General features: G+C 36.7%; 1 protein-coding gene across 9 annotated transcripts in view; it reads left to right on the top strand.

Moving 5' to 3' along the window:
- Nucleotides 1–21,863, top strand: part of LOC149567612 (folylpolyglutamate synthase-like) — a 191,192-nt gene extending 169,329 nt beyond the window's left edge. For 5 of the 9 annotated variants that reach the window (XM_089820849.1, XM_089820848.1, XM_089820854.1 and 2 more), the window contains 7 exons: nucleotides 15,666–15,830; nucleotides 15,945–16,301; nucleotides 16,440–16,518; nucleotides 16,654–16,746; nucleotides 18,685–18,840; nucleotides 18,972–19,147; nucleotides 21,389–21,863. In XM_089820849.1, the coding sequence (XP_089676975.1) occupies nucleotides 15,666–15,830; nucleotides 15,945–16,301; nucleotides 16,440–16,518; nucleotides 16,654–16,746; nucleotides 18,685–18,840; nucleotides 18,972–19,147; nucleotides 21,389–21,448 (1,086 nt within the window). In that variant the 3' untranslated portion in view covers nucleotides 21,449–21,863. The remainder of the gene's footprint in view (nucleotides 1–15,665; nucleotides 15,831–15,944; nucleotides 16,302–16,439; nucleotides 16,519–16,653; nucleotides 16,747–18,684; nucleotides 18,841–18,971; nucleotides 19,148–21,388) is intronic. The other 4 variants (XM_089820852.1, XM_089820851.1, XM_089820856.1 and 1 more) reach the window with 1 other exon arrangement.
- Nucleotides 21,864–22,426: the final 563 nt, after the last annotated feature.

Genomic DNA, 22,426 nt, shown 5'->3' on the forward strand with positions numbered 1-22,426 from the left:
TTGTCTATGCCTACTTGATGTTACTTTGTCTGACCATCTTTACCTCATTTTCTCCTCTTCGTATGCCGACTACATCCACTTCTATCATTCTTATAAGTATTATTTATATATTTAATTATTATTATTTACTATTTTTATTAAATATTCATATTCTATCCAGATCTTTTGTTCTGGTTCTCATTATCTTCTTGGCTTTCATTCATTTCATGGTACATTTTTAACTTTGAACCATTTACTGGGTCGGTCACTTCTTTCCCATCGAGCGTCCATAGTTTGATTGCTTTGTTATGGCCCACTTCATGAATCTTGTATGGTTCAACTCACTTTACTTTGAATTTACCAGGTTTGATGTCATTTCGCCTGTTATATTTCAATACTATTTGGCCTGGTTGGAATTTGTTCAGCTTTAAGTGTTTGTCATGCCAAACCTTGCGTCTAAGCTATGAAACCTCCATGGCCCATTGTGCTTGTAGTCTCCATTCATCGAGCTTATTAGGTTATATAACCTCTCTCTGAGACTCTCCATGTCTACCAACTTGTTTTTGATGGCTATTCTTAAGCTCGGTACCATGAACTCTATTGGTACTACGACCTCCTGACCATACATTAGCTGAAAAGGAGTGTGTTCAGTACTGACTTTGTATGAAGTACGGTAAGCCCATAAGGCTGATGACAACTTCTCTTCCCAATCTTCACCTTCAACACCGCACGATTTACAGTTCTTAGAAACCAAATTTTTGTTTGTTGATTTTGCTTGTATGTTTGCTCTTGGGTAGTAGAGGCTTGAAAGTGAATGATAGATTTTAAATTCCATCGTAAGTAGTCTGATTACATGATTAACAAAATTTCTTGCTCGATCGCTTGTTAGCTGAAGTGGAATATCATACCTTGTAATGATTTGCTCGTAGATAAATCTTGCCATGCTTCTTAGTGCAGAGTTGTCTGGTAGGGCCCGTTCCTCTACCAACTTTGAGAGGTACTCTATCGCTACGATAATGTATCAACATCTGTGGGCTTTGCTTACCTTCAGGGGTCCAACAAAGTCCAATCACCATTGTTCGAACAGTTCCTATGCATGTGAGGGGTTTAAGAGCATAAAATCCCTTTTCAGTGGTTTTCCAACTTTTTAATGTGTCACATCTAACAACTCACTCCCTAGCGTCATTGTGCATGGTAGGCCACCACAATCCTGCGAGAAGTATCTTGCACGTAGTTGTGTCCGGCCCCATAGGTTTGCTTGCAGGCCCTTCACGTGCTTCCCTCAATACGCTTGGTATTTCTTCGAGCACACATTGCCGGAGGATTTGGTCAAGTCCCATCTTGTATAGGAGTTCGTTGATCAATTCAAATGTTCGGTTTCTCAATATGAGTTTCTATCTTTCATTCGGTTGCATTTTCCTAGGGAACTGACCTGTTGAAAGATACTCTAATTCTTGTGTACAACAATGGGAGTACAACGATTTGAAACAATCGTCCAAAAAGTCATCATTGACTCCCTCGAGAGGTTCCCCTAACTTGATTCTTGAGAGGTGGCTTGCGCTTACATGGCTTTTCCTGAGTTGTACTGCAATCTTAAATGTGAATTCCTTATTGGTCCCTGAATGATTGGTTTATTCACCAAATATAGTAAAGCTTGATGGTCTACATAACACACAAATAGTGTTGCTAGTAAGTAGTGCCTAAACTTCTATACAACATATACCATTCCGAGAGCTTCCCTCTCAGTTGTGTTGTAGTTCTCTTCTACTTTTGATAAAAGAGTCTACTTGCAAAGTACACTGGGTGGTCTAATCCATGATCACCTATTTGTGCTAGTGTTGCTTTGATTGCGAAATTCGACACATCAACATGTACGTGGAACTCCTTGTCCCAGTTGAGGTAAGCCAAAATAGGTGTTGTGGCTAGTTGTGTTTTCAACCCTTGAAAGGCTTCATGTTGTTTTGTTTCCCATTTGTAGGGTTCTCCTTTGCAAGTTAGTTTGTCGAGAGGGTAAGATATTTTGGCGAAATTTTTAATAAACCTTTGGTAGTACCCTATGTGTTCTAGGAATGATTTTACTTCAGTCACATCTGTCGAAGGTGGCATTTTCAAAATCACTCGGACCATATCCGGATCTGTCTTCAAGCTTGCCTTGCACATAGTGTGTCCCAATAGTTTTCGCTGGGGCACCATGAATCTGCACTTCTTAGGGTTTAGTGCCAGTTGTGCTTGTCTGCATCTTTCCATACACTCCTTGAGTGCGGTCAGGTGTTTGTCCTTTGCACTGAAAACTGACCAATCATCCATGAACGCTTTGAAGTTTCCTATTGACATCTTGTCAAAGATGTGTAGGATGATTGTTTGAAACGTTGTCAGGGCATTGCACAGACCGAATGACATCCGGTTGTAGCCATAGACTCTATCTTCCACCACAAAAGTTGTTTTGAGCTTATCTTCCTGGGTGATGGATATTTGATTGTGGCTAGAAAATCCATCCATGAATGAGTATATTTTGTGCCTAATAGCTTCCTCCAAAATACTGTCAGTAAATGTTATTGGGAATGGATCCTTAATTGTTACTGTGTTCAGACAACGAAAATCCTCGCATATCCTTATTTGAGCGGTATCCCTTTTCAGTGATATCACAATTGGAGACACCCACTCACTTGTCTATACTTGAAAAAAATGCCTGCATCAAGCATTCAGTCAATCTTGTTTGTGACTTGTGCGCTGTAGTTTTTATTCATGCAATATAGTCGCTTCCGTATGGGTATTGCTCCTTGTATTAGTGGAATGCGGTGGACACACAATTCTGGTGGTACCCCCTTCAGATCTTTGTATGTCCACTCGAAAACATCCTTATACTCCATGAATATCTTAAATGCTACCACTTTTAGTACTGGAGGAAAGTCATCTACCACAAAAATGTTCTTAGTGTTGGCCTCGTCTCCTAAGTTCACAGTCTTCACCATGGGTTCTTCATATCTAATAGGTTTTTCATTGCTAAATGTATGCACAGAAATTTCGTCGATCGGTACCTCTCCTTCCTTGACTTCTCTGTATTTCGTTAGAAATTTGTTCTTTTCATCTCCCTTACTTCCTTCTTCAACCCCTAACATGTGACAACTTGGAAAGATTTCATAGTCCTCCATTTGCTAATGGAGTAGGCCATTCACTGAGTCCAAGTTGTCATCGTCAGATCCTCCTAGTTTCAGGATTCCTTCTTCGTTGGGTTCCATTCTTTTTCTTTCCTTCGTCGTCTCTTTCTTCAGCTTTAGAGTCTGACGATGCCACATCTTCTCCCACCATTTGGGTGTGTAGGTCAATTACGAACCTATGACCTCCTCTTTCCATGGAAAGAGTGTTCCTTTTCCAGTCATGTCTCACCTTTGCTTGTACCAGCTGCCCCCTTTGAGGATGGCGTTGTAACCTTTCCTTTTCAATGGAATGACCACAAAGTTGAGTAAGAAGGGTTGTGTCTTGATCGTTACAGTTTGCACCATTAGAGATCCGGTGGGTTTGATTCCGTGTTGATTAGCGCTAAGTCGTTGGAGTGTAGGCAGCCATAAGGTTGGTTGTCCCAACTTCTTCCACGTTTCCTTTGGTAGCACATTTACGACTGATCCTCCATACACAATAGTGTCCGTTAGGATGGTATTGAGGATACCCATCCCAACTTCTGCAAGTTGTCTTCCTGTGTTTAGTGCAAGTAGCATTGGGTCTTTCGTGGCAGCTTTGGTTCTATTGTGGGTGTTCTTCCCTGGCTCGTCCACTACCTTTGGGGATGGTGTCATGTTTGAGATTATTGTCCGTAACTGAGGCATTGCAAGAAGGTCGTTTAGTTTCATAGGAACCTCAAGTTGTGTCACTTGCCGTATTATGTTTTGTTCCGTGTGGTTCCTCGAGGTGCCAACAATGTCCATTTGCGTTCTTTTGGCCTCCATCTCTTTTTCTATTTCAATTTTTGCCTGTTGCATTCTTTTCTTTTCCTCTTCCTAATTTGGGTATGTTGCCTTTTTCGCTTGTGTGTGAGTGATTGCTAATGTTTCTTCCCAACATCTTTCTATAGTCAATAGGTTCACCCCGGGCTTAGGGCATTTTGAGTCATCGTGGTCTCCAAGACCACACCATCTGCACAATAGTTGTGGTGTTCCTTTCATAGTACTATCCCTGGCAAAGTGGCCCCATAGGTTGCATGCGTGACATTTTATCATTGGTCGTTTGGTTGGATTGTATTGTATCCGGCTACGACCCCCATTATTGTTGTTGTTATTGATGTTGCCTCCTCTTCTGCGTCGTTTGTTGTTTCAATACCCTCCTGAAGTTGCCGTGTGATTGTTTGTATTTGTTCCTGTAGCTCTCGAGGTGGACACTTCTTGCGTCAATTGCACTTACTGGTGACCTTTTGTTTTCATATTGAATGGGCATTCTTTGGTAGAATGTCTCGCAAATTGGTAGATATCGCAAAAAAAATTCTTGTGGCAAGAGCCCTTTGTATGGCCCTCCTTGTTGTCCGTACACTATAGTTCCCCTTCTCTGTTTTGGCCAGGGTTCTTTTTCGTGTTTTTAATTTCTTTCATCATATGAAGCATATTTTTTTGTAATGCCCGAACCTTTTTATTCGATTCCTCATCGTTGCTTTTGGAGGATGAGTCTTTCGAATCTGAAGATCTGTCTTTCTTCTTTTTCCCAATATTGTGTTCGCTCTCCAAGTCCATTGCACGGTTATATACATCAATGTATGATGCTAGAGGTACTATTTTTATCTTTTTCCGCAGCGTTGGTCATAGCCCTTCGACAAACCATCTTTTCTTCAACTCGTCCCTTGGTGGGCTTGCCATCTTTCCTACTAGCTCCTTCAGTCTTCTCATGTATATGTGGACTATTTCATTCTTCCCCTGCTTTGTACTGTAAATTTTTGGTATGATCTCATTGTCATCCCTGAGTAGTCAGAATTTTGCTGTAACTTCTTTCTTGATGTTCGCCCATGTGGCTATCTTTTTCTAGTCGATGTCTAAAAACCAATCGATTGCTACACCTCGAAGGGTAGCTGGAAATTGTCAGATCTAGTCATCTTGGTTCGTTATGCCATTTACAGTCCATATCGTTTTACACAGTTTACAGTGTCGAACTAGATCGATTGCCCCATCGCCATTAAATTTTGGTAGTTTTTCCTTTGGCCCTGCCATTGCTAACTTTTGCCTTATTCGTTGCATCTGTGCTTGTTGTGCACTCACATTGTTCTGTGCACCCGCACTATTCTGCAAAACTATGCTACTCTAGACAGTCGTGTTACTATGTGGTGTGAAGGGTTCTTCTATAAACAAGGTTGTTCGATTCTCAACTTGTATCTGTTTGTCTAGTGTATTGGGGATGAAGAGCTCACCCAACGCTTGTGCTCCTTCGCACCTCGACTGTGTGGGTTCCTTCTCTTCCGTTTGGATCCTCTACCCTTGGCGTATACAAGTTTAGAAACTCCTCCCTTGTCTCTTCAACCAAATTTAACCTTTGCCACATTTCTTTGAGCAAAGTCTTCAGTACTTCTCTGCCATTTAGGCGAATGTACTCTGTTGGTTAGTGCTCCTGGGGCACCACCACGATGCTTGTCGGGGAGCTATTGAAATTTCTTCCCCCGTTTTGCCTGTTGCTTGAGAGGTTTAATGCTTCTCGTGTTGTGCGCATATCATCCTTTTCTTTTAATTTGTTTCGATCTTTATTGAGCAAGTTCAACATTAATCTTTGGAATACATCTTTGATACTAGTTTCGACAGGCAACGAAGCCAAATGTTTACCGTATAGGGTAAACATATAGTACTTTATTCATATAAGTATAGTATACAATCATGAGTACAATGATGATTCATAGTTCAATTCAGACGATGTACATATTATCTCCTGAGGGGTGACTTAACTGCCACACAACCTTTCAGACACTAACTAATCTTGTCGGCTGTAGCATAGTTTTTTCCGACAACAATACTCAAGTTGCAAATCAAACAAACACCAAATTGCATTAATAACAATGCCCAACAGGAGATAGTGTTTGGGAATAGCTCAGGATAATAACCTGCAAGAATCAAAATTCGTATCAGCAATTTCAACCACACAATGACTCCTAGCATGTACAACAGATGCTCAATTTGATGAATTCATGCTAGAAATCCTCCAACAGTTACTTCTCTTAGCCATAGTCAAAACAGTAAGAGAAGGTTTCCAAATTCTCCAATAGTAATTGCTCCTCAACCGCAATTGATACAGAAAGAGGAAGCACTAAATTCAAACCCCCAGATCAAAATCACTATACTTTAGCAATGGAATTGAGTTTACAAACTCAGAAACCTCACAAGAAACAACATAAGAAAATAGACAATTGGATAATTTATTTGCTTCATGAAGCCATCTTTTTATAATGCCACTTGGCGTCGCCAACACCATTAATTAGAAGCTTCCATTTAATTCTTTCAAATAAATAACTTTTCTACCACATGGCTTCATGAAGAAGTTTTTCACTTAAGAGGCTTCAACTTCACAACACCAAATTATAATATAAAGTAACATAAAGCACTTATTAATAATGAAGCCTCATTTATAATTTAACAAATAGAAACTCCATCAATTAAATGCATATACCATATGTAGATGGTGACAACTTGCTAATGCTAGCACTGCACTACCAAATTTGGTAATTGCCTAAAATAGACATACTATAAATATCAAGACCACCTCACTCTTAAAACTAACTGTCATCTCACAAGGGTCACAATGATGAACTTACCAAGACCACTATAGGAACTTGCTAAAAATGGGGACATTACAGTCCTCCCTCCTCAAGATTGCTTGTCCTTAAGCAATCTAGCAATAGACCAATCTCCAACCTCCACTAGGGTCCTATAGGAAAAAGCACTTGACATCCATGTCATCACTAAACCATCTCCAAACCAACAACACCATCAGGACCAACATCATAAATTGTAAGACTGTTAATACCTATGTTGATGAAGCAAAAATCAAAGCATCACCAGAAAGCGACTCCATGGAAGTCTAGATATGCCCTCCTTCCCTGCACCAAGCCAATGATCCTAGCAAGCATCACACTTAGGTACAGATAAACATTGCACTTGGTAGATATCCTACACATGGAGATCAAATGTGAAGTTGTATGCACTCCACACACCATATATCTTGCTGAAATCCTGATCATCATCACCAACTCTTGCAATAAACGTTGTCACAGGTCCTGGTGCAATATTTGGTTCTCTGTTGCCGTCAGTGGATGCACTCATCCTAACTTTATCAACACCGCCTATAACTGCAATGGATGTAGCCATGTCATAATCAGTGGATATAGGAATATCACCAACTACTGCCATGGGAAATCGAACTGTGTTTGCTGATGGTATAAACCACGCCCAGCTCCAGTTAGGTGAGTCGTCAACATTAATTGCAAAAAGTGGATTGTCATAAGACAATGTTGCATCCAGATCAAACATGGGATTGTCCACAAAATGAACCTCAACACTCTGTTGATCTTGAGTATGACATGATGCTATTGCCACATCTCTCCTCATAATTAACCACAACATGTGTGCTATCATCAGTGCAAACATTAACAACTGCATGCATACTGCTGAACACCTCACCAAATGGCTCAACTGGCACGGTAGTAGCTGATGATCTGACAGTATCATCCTATGCTCTCACTCCCACTATTACTGCATCACCATTGAATGCACAATCTTGGAAACTTGTGCCAACAACTGCATCATCCAACTCAACCTCACATGAATAACACTGACACTCCTCGTCCAATGTGTCCAGCATCTGAGCACCAACATGTGATAATTCAAAAAGAATGTCCTGCACATCTGTAGCTACCACTGTATCATCATGATGCCAAAAATCCTCACTGCACTCATGCAAATAAATCAGAACTAATGTCACTATTAATATCCATGTTATCTTCCTCAGTATCATCAATAACAAGCACACTATCATCCATTACTTTATCCACAACATTTTCGGACTTTACTATGATACTAGGCGGCACTGTAATCTCACATGGGACATTGCTGATATAAGAATCTGACTTAGAGTTTCAACTGAACATTTTCTTGCTCTTTAAAGGTGTCCACTGTACCATCACATTTGTTCCTTTGAAAAACAATATCAAATTGTGCTCAAATTTTGGATTTGAAATTAGTTTTGTCATCCGTTTGTGGTTTTGATTCAACTCATTCACTAACACATTCAACTGTTTTACAATGCCATCCCATTGTTTCTGATTTGTGGCCCTAATTCTGATATATATGCAAAAATATTTAATTCGATACCCCATGGGATGCTAGGAAACCACTTTGGTACCACTGTTAAGAGCTCAGTGCGGTCTAGCTTAAAATGCCAAATGTTAAGATTTTTTTTTTTTTAAAACTTTGTGTTTATGGATTTTGGATAACGATAACTGAAATAAAATGCTGAACTATTGAATCAACAATGCACAACAATAACGAAATTATGAACATACAAGCAATTGCAATATTTCATTTATCCAAGACAATTCTGCAACAGTACATCTAAAAAGTTATTTAAAATATGTGAAACCTGGAGATGCAAAACACATTGAACAATGGCCACCCATATTCCTCAAAAAAGCCAATCGCTACCTTGGAAGTAATAACCATAGCAGTCCAGAAAAATGCCAATGAGAGCATTCCACAAAAACATAACATACAGGGCTTTATACAGCCTGCTTCCCTTCCAAATTCCAAGCACATTCGACGCCAAAGACAAGACTAGTAGCATTCAAATTGCAAAAACTTGGTGCCCCACAATTGCAGTATGTTGGCCACCCCATTTGCAGAAGATTGTAATGCCAAGACCAAGAGTTCAGATGCTTTAAGGTGCAGTCTAGACAATGCCCAACATCATGCAATAATGGTGTTCAAGTTTAGGAAACCACAGACCAATGATCAAGGTTTCTTGGCGTCCAAGACCTAGAGTAATTACCTTCCAAAACAATGGGAAAATGGTGCCTGGATTGCACTAATGTAAATGCCCAATGACAAAAATGCTAGCCTCCCAAGTTGCAATTTAAACAAACACCAAATAGCATTTATAACTACGCCCAACAAGAAACGGGATTTGGGTAAAGCTCAGGATAATAACTGCCCAGAATTAGAATTCACATCCCCAGTTTAAACCACACGACCACTCCTCCCAGCATGTACAACAGACGCTGATGAAATTCACCCTACAAATTCTCCAACAGTAACTCCTCTCAGCTACAGTCAAAATAGTAAGAGAAGGTTCCCAAATTCTCCATTAGTAATTGCTCATCAGCCACAGTTGATACAGAAAAAGGAAGCACTAAATTCAAACCTTAAGATCAAAACCACTATACTTCAGCAGTGTAATTGGATTTGCAAACCCAAAACCCTCACAAGAAACAACAGAAGCAAATAGACAATTGGATAATCTATTTGCTTCATGAAGCCATCTTTTTATAATGCTACTTGGCTTCAACAACACACCAATAATTAGAAGCTTCCATTTAATTCTTTCAAATATAGAACTTTTCTAGCATATTTCTTCATGAAGACGCTTTTCACTTAAGAGACTTCAATTTCACAACACCAAATAATAACATAAAATACTTTATAATAATGAAGCCTCATTAATAATTTAACAAATAGGAATTCCATCAATTAAATGCATCAACCGTATGCAGATGGCGACCAGCTGCCAATGCCAACACTTCATTGACAAATTTAGTAATTGCCCAAAATAGACTTACTATAAATAGAAAGTTCGCCTTAGAGATCCTCAAACCTCATTGTCAGCTCACGAGGGTCACCATGATGAACTGACCAAGACCATTGTAGAAACCTGATAAGTGGGGGGCATTACAATAAGTATTTTCTATTAATCAACAAAAAGACTTATAAATAGAAAATATATGGTAGTGTCACTTCTTAAGTTCACTTTGAATTTTAATTTCTAAATCCTAATTCTTATACAATGTATACTCTAGATTATAGTCTTTTATACATATTTAATGTCATGTGAGAGAGAAGTCTGATTTTGTTTTTGTTTTTGGTGAATTTGCTATTCTTGATCTTGCATTAAAAATGAGCAGTAGTAGCAGCAGTGATGATACTAGTAGTGATGAAGAACGATAGGGTGAAGAAGTTAGAATTAGGGGTAATAATGCAAGTGTTGGGATTGGATGAAGAGATGAAACAAACAAATTTGAAATCCCTTCCTAAAAGACTTTTTATGAGGCCCCTTTAATCCTAAAAACCTTCTACTTTGCCTTGTTCATCCAATAGATGTCAAAAAGAAAAATCTAGGTGGAAGTAGGATATATAAATGTCATGTATGTGAATGTGATATTAGAGGGAGCTACACACGGGTGTGGTCTCAGTTTTTGGAGGTTAGAGGAGGATGCAAAATTAGAGTGTTATATGTTACACATGGAGGTTGAATAAAGTTGCGCCCTTTGTTATAGCTTCACCCTCAGAACCATCTATTCATGGTATTCACTCAATGTTATCTAGTGGTAGTGCCTTTCCTAGCGTGGGAACCAAAAAAAATGAAAAAGGAAAGAGGAAGGCTAGTGATAATAGGCAGCCAGGGTTGGTTACAGATATGTTCAATGCACAAGCACAAAATATGTTAGATTCTTTTGTTGCTGATTTTTTTTTTTGACCGTGTCATCCTATTTCACCATTCTTCAAGAAAATGTTAAAAGATGCAGGTTTAGTAGGTCCCTCTGTGGTACCCCCTAGAGATCATAAGATACACACTACCCTAATTGATAAAGCATATTCTAAGGTGAGTTTGGTGATGGAGGATATGAGGCATACCTCACTAAAGAGTGGTTTTATTGTGATGGATGGGTGGATCGATATTAGACATTGGCCACTTATTAATATTATTGTCATCTTGAAGCTGTTGATTGTTCATGGAAACACAAGGATGTTTTTTTTTCAGTTTGACATTCTACAAGAGGCCGTGATGGAGGTTGAGCCCTCAAATGTGGTTAGGGTGATTACTAATTCAACACATATGTGCAAATTGGTTGATATGATGGTGGAGGGTGCTTACAAGCACATCTTTTGGACTCCATGTTGTGTCCATGGATTGAACAATGCATTGAAGTACATGTGAAAATTGTCTTGGGTAAAAGAAGTGATTCACAATGAAGAGATATTCAAATGTTTATTGGTAACCACCACACCTCACTTTCTCTCTTCAGGATGTATTCAAAGAAGGAATTTCTCAAATTTGTAGAACAAGATATGTTAGGTACTACATTTTGCTAGAGAGTAGGTGCATGAGGTTCTACAACAGATGCTAGTGAATTCAAAGTGGAATAGATTGTCTACAACTAACACTATTGAAGGAAAAGTCATTAAACCAAGGGTCCTTGATGACACTTGGTGGTTCACTATGAGTAAGATGTTTTTCATTTTCACTTGAAAATCATAAATTTCTTTCAATTTTCAGATTTCTAAATACCTGATTTTAATTAAAAAAATTCTGATTTTCAGTCGTTTACTTTTTAAAAAATAGATCTTTGACATTTTGTTCTTATTCTCATTGCAAATATGTTTGCTCAATCATCTCTCCTGTTGTAGATGTAAACATATATGCTAATAGAGACTTTCCTAGCCTTGGGGAGATATATGAGACTATGGACAACATGCTTCAAAAGATGAAGCAAATAATTTTGGCCCATGATAATGATTTGGTCTTATATGAGTTCATTAAGCCAATTTTCCCGCGGCGCTGGAATACTATGAATACTCCACTTCATATGGCAGCTTATGCATTAAATCTAAAATGGTATGAGCCTAGGCTTGGAAGGTGTTGCTCCTAGTACGAATGATGAGGTGAGACATAGGATTATGAAGGCCCTTCAAAAGATGTATTCATCTCATGAATCTAGTATACTTCATGAGCAATGGGTTGCCTTCACAAACCTTGCGGTACACGCTTTGGCACAACAGAGGCAAAGGTGTATAGAGTAGTAATGGCACAAAAAAGCTCCATTAGATAGTGGCAGTGGCATGGGTCAGATGCACCACAGTTAAGGATGCTTGCAATTCGTCTCCTTACATATAGCTTTATCCACTTGGTGAAGAGGAATAGTCTAACCTCTAAACAAGAAAAGAAGTTAGTTGCTATGCATAGTGCTTTGTGACTTGTGGATTGTAAGACTCTATTGACAGACTCTAGCTTTATGGTGGGATATTGATCTTGAGAATGCTACCTAGGTTGATGAGGACAACACAACGGTTGGGATTGCTTGGCATTCCGTTGGACGATGCATCCGCTGAGGCTCAAGATGACAATGATAGTGACTTTGATATGTATGATTAGGTGCAGCTGTCATAGTATCTTTCTTTCCGTTTTGACCTTTGATGTTTTAGATTTGGAGTGTTTGATCATGACATTATATGATCAGTGATAGTTGATACATTGATGGAACAATTATATGATATTGATAGACTATAGTTGATACTTCAAAGTTTAAAGTTTAAGTATATAACTTTTCAATGTTTTCATTTTGTTGAAAATTGATGTTTTTCATTCTCTCATTTGATTCATTCCATGACTTACTATTGGTATTCTAAGTTCTTAGATGATGATTGAAAATGATGTTTTCTATGATGATTAAATTAGATGCTAATTACTATGCTCTGTGATCATTGATGAATCATTATTTGATGAATGGAATTGATAATTTTAAACTGTCGCTGTGATGAATGTGAAAATGATGAATATATTTGAGAATCCATATATATATATATATAGACACACACATATATAGCCATCCCCTCCTCTAGTAAAAAATAAAATGTCTCAGAAACCCATCCCCCCATCCCGAAAACTTGGCGTAAGATACAAAAATTATTAAATTTTAACTTTATTGCGTCATCAACCATAATCATCTAGTATAGTTAAATGCATAGTTGCAAATAATGGCGATATATCACTGAAGCCGTGATATATCATACCTAAAATTTGGCCCCGATATTAACGCTAAAAAAACCAGCACTGATATGTGATTATAAATCATTGCGATTTCTTTTGAAAAAACCGCCAAGTTTCATGCTATATGCTGAAAGAAATCATTGATCAAGTCTTAGTAACACTGTTTTTGATACATTTTTTTGTGAAGAGCGACTTCACAGCTTTCATTATGATTAATAGATTAACATGGTGCCTTTCAAATGGTCTCTAAGTGAGTTAATGCTAGGGGGGATAATTTGAATTTTGTATAGGTGTGGTAATTTACTAATTTATTTGGTCATGGTTGAGAGATTCTATGAAAGGGTTTCTAAAATTGCCCTTTAAAGGAGTTAGAATTCCCATAAAAATTCATTATAGTGCTTCCACGGTACACATTTGGATTCAATTTGTATATTGTTAAGATAAATTTTATTACTTATCATAAATATAAATATATTTTAGAAGCATTTGTGTTTTGAGTTTATGGATCATTGATATGTTTATTTTGAAGAAAAAAGAATTAATGTATTTAATGATCAAATTAATTTTTCATCATATAAAATAATTATTAATATATTTGTAAATTAACTAATATTGCAGTTGATTATAGTAACTATAATGAACTTAAATATGTATTTAGAAGTTGTAGTTTTATAGAGCTTGACTTCTATATGTATTGAACTTATTTTTATTGAGATGTTGTACTTGTTTTTGGTATATGATTATATCACTATGTTAATCTAATTTTATATTTTAATTTCTATGAATTACTATTCAACTCAAAACTTTGATTAATATATGGTGGATATCTCAAATCAGTACATACTCTACAAACTTGGTTTGTGTGTGTGTGTTTTTCAAGAATATTTTATGAAATTGTATATTTCCAAATGTTCAATAAAAGTGCCGATTTATTGCTGAGTTCATGACGATTCTGAGATTTTCAAAATTTTTGAGCCGGCCAAGATATTAATGAAACTGAGTTTTTCAACTATGGTTAATTTTATTGCCTTACAGATTGAATAAAAGTTTAGTCCTCTTACAACGTTAGCATCAGTTAGATCTTATTGTGGCTTCAGTAGCTATTATTTCCAGCATTATTTCTATTGTGGATAGCATTGCATTAGCAATTATAAAAACTGCAAGAAAAACATGAAAAAACTCTTTAAGAAAACCTAAAAACAAAATAACAAAAGAAAAATCCCAATTTGCATGGCAAAATAAGATCAGTTTAAAAACACAAACTGGGGTGCTACCTTACATGGTTCAAACGAAATTTGCCACATGTTGACTATAATGCTCTCAGTGATGACATTGAAGAGTTAATTGAATATTGATTGTACTTTTTCATTTTGTATTCACATTTGAGTCTACAAAAAATCATTGATTTATGATTTGTTGCATTTTGATTCAGAGTATTTTCTCTTTTGCACTTTATTTGGTATTCAAATATTATTATTTTTGTTTACTGGCAATTATGAGCATTAAATTGATGAGTGTTACTTAGAACTGATTTTAGAATTATAAATATATAAAATTTAAAATTACAGATATATCTGGCAATTATGAATATTAAATTGATAAGTATTACTTAGAACTGATTTTAGAACTATAAATATATAAATTTTAAAATTACACATATCTATAAGAACTAGCATTAATACTGGGGGGAAAAGTTTTCTATACTAATACCTGAACCTCAAATTTTTACCTATCCCCATACCAAGACCAATCACCCCAGTTATTTGCAATCCCAAGATTAGGGGTCCTCTCTGTGGGCTTCAAGAAGTTTACGATTTTGTGTGGGATTTTGACCCACTTTTCTCCAAAAAAGAGCAATAGTTTCTTACGTCGTTGAATTTAGCCAATAAATAAGTATTTCATCTTTCCAGTTTCATTGTTTCATTTGGTTGCTAGTTTTCAGAATATTAAACCTTGCTTTTGTGATAAAACCCATCAGGTCTTGTACACAACCTTCAAGGTTAAAAGATTTAAGTCAAGTTTACATTCAGTTACTTCCTTTATGCAACCTTCCCAGGGAAATGTTCTAATTGTAAATCTTGTTTGTAGCTTTAGGTTTAGAAGTAGTTTTACATATCTGCAAGCTCTCTCTGAATTTGAAGAGAGATCATTCTTGTGGACTGTTCCATTTTGTGTTGTCTCGTAAGAGACAAACTAAACTTAAAACACTAACAATACTCTTGATAAGAAACTGCAAAGTGCTACTTGAAATTTTACCACTACAAATCAATCTATTTGGTATTTGAATCTTCAATTATCAGTAGTATTTTTAACCGTTTTGTGGTCTTTTGACTGATTTTGTTTACTATATGCATGCTGTATATTTAATTTTTCTTAGTTGTCTATAAATTAGTAGTTTGAATAGTTAAAAACATAAATTCTGTAGCTGTACTTAGCCATACAAAATCGATAGCCAAAGTAAAACTGAATACTGGTGTAGTCAAACTGTGTACTACTATCCTTACTGCTACTAAGAATGATTATTTATTTTAGAACCAAATATTTCAAGTACCTCATAAGTAGTCAAGATTTTTCTTTTTGAACCTGCGGTTAAGCCTTGTTTGTGCAGTATCATGCCCATTTTCTATTAATTCTTGAAATCGTTTTCTTGATCATGAATACTTTCCCAAAACTTTGTTCATCAATTTCAGGCACCTCTTCATGTGGTATCACCATTAGATACTGCTATATTGAATGGCTTGAGTCTGGGCTTGGCTGGTGATCATCAGCGTATAAATGCAGGCCTAGCTGTTGCCCTTTGTTGTTCTTGGCTTAGGAGAACTGGACATTTGAAAGACTTTGATCTGAAAGAAAGTGTATGTTTGTGTCTCCTCTTACCTAATCTGTTTTTCTTTTTATGGATTTATGACTTATTCGAAGGTTTTGGTTAGAGCTTCTTAATGAGCAGAGACATGCCGCTGATCATACAGGCTATTACTAAAGTATACTTACCAGATTCCTTTATCAAAGGGCTTGTAACAGCCAATCTTCAAGGACGTGCACAGGTTATTCATGATTCATATGTGAAGCAACATGTTCAGTGTACCATGGAAGAATCTGGTACTGCTGATTTCAGTGAACTGATTTTCTATTTGGATGGAGCTCACACTCCAGAAAGCATGGAAACATGTGCAAAGTGGTTTTCTTCTGCAATAAAAATGGATACCGAGTCAAATGTACATACCAGAGAAATACATGAGGAAACCCTGAATCGTTTTACTGACTTTATACCAAATTTTGACCATCAGCAGCTCAGTATTGGAAACTCTAAAATGAGTTCAAAACAGGCTGGTTTCTTTACTATCTAGTTTTCTGATAGTTTCTGTGTTTTCATTACTAATGAGAAACCTTCATTCAATAAATTTAGAAATTGATGATCCAAACATGTTTGATGTCTTTACAATGAATTCTTTCTTGGTCTACAGATCTTACTTTTTAACTGTTCATCTGAGAGGGACCCTCAACTACTACTCTCACAACTCATCAATACATGTGGTCTCCATGGTACTTTGATTCCCTTTGGATTTTTCTGTCATTTGCATGATTATGATTAATTTTGTGAGAGATCAAGATAGGATCCAGATATACTTTATTATTAAAGTAGGCATCCAAGTTAAATCATTTTGTATTCTTCTTTAGAGCCAGTGCCATTCAGGAGGGGGCAAACCGTTTTGGTGGGTAGACTATTTGAAGGCTGGGACAATTCCTCCTGCAGTTCGGAGTGTTCCCCAGGTTAGTGGGATCATTTGCAAGTGACCTGTTCCTAATCACCCATTAGGGATTTCAAACTATGGTGGTCTCTCAGTGGGCATCCTGATGAGTATACCAATAATCTAGAGAAATGAAGAAATGGGTGGGTAGTTTGATTTTGATTCTCATCAGCTCAACTTGGTTCGCTTTTCTTTGGTTCTAACTTCTAAATCAGCACAGCTAAGGCCCATTGGTCTAAAGTGTTTTCCTTATCAACTCTATGCATCTATCACATCTATATATGCAGCTTAAACCAGTGATTTTCTGTACCGTGCTGTAGTCCCAGTTTGGTCTTTTGGTTAACATTGAACAAGCCATCAAGAAGAGTTGAGATCCAGAGTCATCTTGGTCCCTGTTGTCGAATGGTTATTGGAACTAAAACAAATGATGGTAGATATGTTGGCAAATAACCAGGTTGTAAATCTGTGAGTGTAACAGGTTTCAATTTCCAGTGCCACGTCACAATTATTTTCCATAGCTGATCTTATCAGCAAGAAAACTAATTAGTGAGTTCCTTGCCAGAAGCCCAGTTTAGTCAGTTGGTTATGAACCTATAAGAGGTGTCCAACATTAGTTACATGACTCTATTCCATACCAAAGTTTCAGCAAGTTTATTGAAATGCTCCACAGGGAAAAATGTGATGTCATGGAAACATTTGTAACTCACTTTTAGACTTTTAGTGTAACAAAAGTCTTCTTTTTGTTTGGGTATATCCCATCCCATTTCTAAGGTCTATTTCTCTCCGTTTTATTCCTTATCTGAATAGATCAGAATTTAATACTTAAAGCATGGAAATCATCCTGATTTACTGAAGTGTGCAATTTCATATTGCACCTCTCTTTAACCTCTGAGGATTCATTTTCCATCATTTTCTTGAATGCTTTAATTTGTCACTTATTCACTTGTATAGCAGGTGAGTGCTTTCTATTTGCATTATAATTTGTTTGTAAGGTTGATATCACCTTATGTCTGGATGTTCTATTTGATTTCTGTCATGGATAATTAAAGCCTTATAGCTTTGAAACGACATTCCTCACAGATACATTTCATTAGTGATGTCAGCCAATGCTACTTCCATTTACAGCAGAGAAGATCATAAATAATAGTACACACCATGCATTTGTTTGCTCAGACTTGGTGATCTTTGCAGAAATGTTTTCCAGGCGAGATGTCTGCAAACTTTGTATATATGGATAGCAGGGAAATAACGAGAGAGATTAATCTTGTCCACCAATCCCATAGAAAATCTTGTTTGTACATTGGTCATGCCCAGTTAATTGTAGTTGAAAGGAGAGTACAAAATAAACTTTTCCATGTAAATTAGGACCTAACGTAAACTATTTTAAATTTTTTTACCATCTAATTTCTGTATATTTGAAATAATAATGGCCCATTAGTTTTTTAGAATTAACATGAATTTGCATTCTGCAAAGGACACATTGATTCTACTGAATAGACTAATAAAATATGAATTGCAAGAGAAGTTCAGACACCCATGACCTGTTTTATGAATATCACTAATTAGAGAGGTGACATTCTTTCATTGCTAAAAAGTTGTGGTGCTTACTGACAGTTGCATTGGAAGCCACATTTATAATTTTGTGCTGCTAATTTGGTATAGGCACACAACAGAATAAAATAGAACACAAGTTTGAATGTAATTTCCTTTAGCTTATCTTCTTTGGCTTGCTGTTTAGGCCTTGTAAGATTAGAACATGCTTTATGTTTACATGAATTAATTGATTAATTTTGAATGTCTATGGACTTCTTTTATCCCATCTCTTGAGAAAACAGAAGCACGGGACAACTATTTTTCACCATTTTTCTTGAGCATTTATTGTGTTCCTGATTCAATGTATAGTCTGCCTGATGTGGTTTACTGGTCGATCATGATCCTATTTTATTTCTTGAATATTCAGGAGTGAACTTCAACAAAGCTATTTTTGTGCCAAGCCATTCATCTGTAACTCAATTTGGTTCCAATAACACAACAAGACACGATTCTCCAAAAGTTGACCTTACGTGGCAGTTATCCCTTCAGAGAACATGGGAAAACGTTATCTGTGGATGCAGAGGTACTGTAAATTTTCTCTAAAGCTTCTTGAAATGCACAAATAGCCGTGCAAACAATGTTACTGAGTTGAGTTTTGAATGAAATATTGAAATGATAACAATGTTCTTGTTGCGTGATTTTTTCATGTATCAGAAATGACAAAATATGATCAAGAGATAGGGCCAGGCTTTTCAGCAATACCACCTTGTGACTTTTTTCTTAGTGAAAATACTGAAGGCCATCTTAACAGTGCAGTATTACCTTCTGTACCACTGACTATCAAGTGGCTCAGAGAATGTATTACACAGAGTCATTCATTGCGGTTACAGGTATATTTATGTTGTGCTTGTAATTACTTCTTGGTAGAAATATTTCTTTCAGAGATCTGAAAACTAATCCTCTTACTAAAATGTTTCAAATGAACACACTAAATTCTTCACAATTCCTTGAGAATAAGCGTTTCTCTACAAGTTCTGCATTGCATAGTGCTTTCAATAAATGCTTGGCTAACTGTTTTCAGCAAGGTGTTTCTTTCATTGTTTTTCATTTTTACACGTAAGGAAATGCATGCTGAGTAGAACTTAGCAAGTATTAAGTAATATATTAAATGAAAAATGCCTAATATTAAGACTACCTCAAATATTTGCGTTTTTTTTTTCTCAACTAAAAGAGGGGTAAAATTTTTACTGAATACCAAAGAGAGCAGAACAACACAAGAAACAAAGAAAACTACAGAGCTTTATCCTAGTCAACAAGTTGAACCGGCATCTGAGATAAATCAAGGGGAAGCATCCTATGATCAATAATGTTCCAAGTCGGTCTATGCTCGGAGGCCCATTTAGCCAAACAATCAGCCACACCGTTCCACTCACGAGGGATATGCATAAAAGACATAGAATCCAGAATTGCATAACTGAATGATCTGCTGAATAACCAGAGCCAAATGCCAGTCCACATGCACAAGGTTCCTTCTATTCAATAAATTCACAACCACCTGCGATTCAGTCTCGCAAATAATTCTTCCTCAGCCATGTTGACAACATTGTTCCACTGAAACCAAGATAGCTAGGGCTTCCATGAGGTTATTAGTATGGCAACCCTTGTATATAGAAAACAGAAACTAAATATCACTAGAACTATCACACCCAACTCCCCCAATACCAGCCGGGTCAGGATTTCCCCGTGAAGAACCATCAGTGTTGATTTTAAGAACTCCAACCTTGGGAGGAGTCCAATGCCCCTCACGATTAACACGCAGAGAGTGCTGCCTAGGTCTATTCCTAGAGCGGCTGTGGGGGACCGAGGGAGTGCCGCCTTGAAGAGGAAAGGAAAGGCGTGAGTAAATACCAGCATCTACAAGATCCAAACCTCCACCAATGTCACATTTAGCTAGGAATGTTTCATGAAGAGAATTAACAATTTTTCCCCACAGGTGCCTAATCTCAAACTACACACCATGAAAGATCCTCCTATTCCTCTCTAACCAAACATGCCATAAAATAAGGGAAGGGCCAATAGTCCAAGCAACCTGAAGAAAAAAGTCTTGGAAGGGGGATGGCCCAAATGGTCCCAGAATTCAGACAAAAAGGAAACATGCTAGCATGTGCATCCCCACACACTCCATCAGCAGTGCCAAATTTGTTTGGCAAAAGGGCATTGGAAAAAGAGGTGAGAAACAGTCTCTTCATTATTGTAGCATAAAACACAGATGGAAGGCCCTGAAAGCCTCGCTTACAGAGATTCTCCCAAGTAAGACAATGATTGTAAACTAGAATCTAGAGGAAAAAGTTACACTTAGGCCATGAAAAACTATTCCAACTTTTCTTCCACCAAGAGACCTCCACCTTGCTAAAAAGTTGCTTCGTCAGTGCAAGGTACCCTAAAGAAACAGAATACTTGTCGGAAGAAGCACCTCCCCAAGCCAAAACATTAGGTTCTTGCAGAGAGCTGCACTCCCTAGAAGCCAATATCTGAGATAGTTCCAACCGATCCCCTAAAGAGCCACCCGACGGTCAATTAGAAGAATTCTTCCATCTGTAACCCACAACAAGGCCTAGGTTATAAGCCTCCTTATAATGAGCCACCTTATTCCATCCAGTAGAAAGGAAAAAATCACAAAGAGACTGCAAGTGTGGATGAGAGGATAAGAGAGGAGGATGCCCATTCCAAGAATCACTCCAATATAGAGCCTCAGTGCCTCTGTTACGAATCCAAAATAGACTTCTCTTCACTAGGTGAGCACCAATCTTGAGGGTATTCCACACCATAGAGCCTCTTCCTTCAAGAGAAAACCTGGAAATATCTAAAGGTTCAACACTAGGTAAATACTTGTGTGACAGGATACAGGCCCAAAGCTGAGACTGACTGGAACACTAGCGCCAATAGAGCTTAACAGTCACAGTATTCTTTATCTATAGCGTTTTAAAGTTCATTTACTAATTACTTTATACAAAAGAAGATTACATCCCCATTTGAAATATGTATATGCAATGTGCTAATTTTGCCTTCTTTTGATGTTGTATGATGTATTGAAGTTGCTTTATCTTCATTTGATAATATTTAAATTGTAGGTTCTTGTGACTGGCTCGCTGCATCTCATTGGAGATGTATTGAGGATGTTGAAGGAGTGACTCAACTTAACAAGTGCCAATACCATGCAACAGAGGTTGCGGGCCCTTGGGGAACCATTTGATTAATGCGTATTACTAATTTATTCTTGTTCTTTTTATTTTACTTTAAAAAGGGATCTAATAAATGATTTATGCACTGGTTATGAATGGTCCATTTTTAGTTTAAACAGTTTGTTTTAGTTAATTTGAGGGATGAAGATAAACGATCTATAGAGACTAATGGTGAAATTATGAACGAATAAGAAGTGGCTTTCATAAAACAGTGCCCAAGCTTAGAATTGAAGAGGGAAAAGCCATGATAGTATGTAAAAGAGTCTTATCATATCAGGTTTAACATGGTAACAAGAACTGATCACTACGCTACTTTACACATGGTTAAACAAAATACTAGAAATTACATAGTTTTTAAGGTGCACATTTAGTTTTAAGTGTTTATTAAAGTTATCTTCATTGATAAAATTGTGAGATTGCATTATATTATGATAGATTTCAAAAAGGTGTTGAAAAATAAATGCAATTGGTCTATCTTATTGAAAATTAGAAGATGATACCTTGTGGTTAATACAAAACACAATGTATTATATTAAACTAAACTAGCTTAAACATAGTAACTAGTAGTTGCACGTTTTTGTGTTTGCAACGATAAGCCGATAGATGTTTGATAATAAAACTAGCAGTTGTATGCTTTTGTGCAATGCACGATAATAATTCTTTTAAATAAAAATATCTTATGTCAACAAATTAGATTATTAACAATTTTTTATTTAAATAAAGTGTTTATTAGAATCTTTTAAATAGATTAATAAATAGTATATATTTAAATTAAATTTATCATATATGAAAAAAAATCATTTATAAAAACTACATCGAAAAATCTATTATGAAAGATTAATAGGATAAATACAAAATATAATATGAAAAAATAACATCTCTAACAAATGTTTTATTGATTAAATAAATTATAGAAACTAAAAAAAC

The sequence above is a fragment of the Cupressus sempervirens genome, chromosome 3 (assembly GCF_028749045.1).
Source record: "Cupressus sempervirens isolate cs-2001-9-10 chromosome 3, ASM2874904v1, whole genome shotgun sequence".
Lineage (NCBI taxonomy): Eukaryota > Viridiplantae > Streptophyta > Pinopsida > Cupressales > Cupressaceae > Cupressus > Cupressus sempervirens.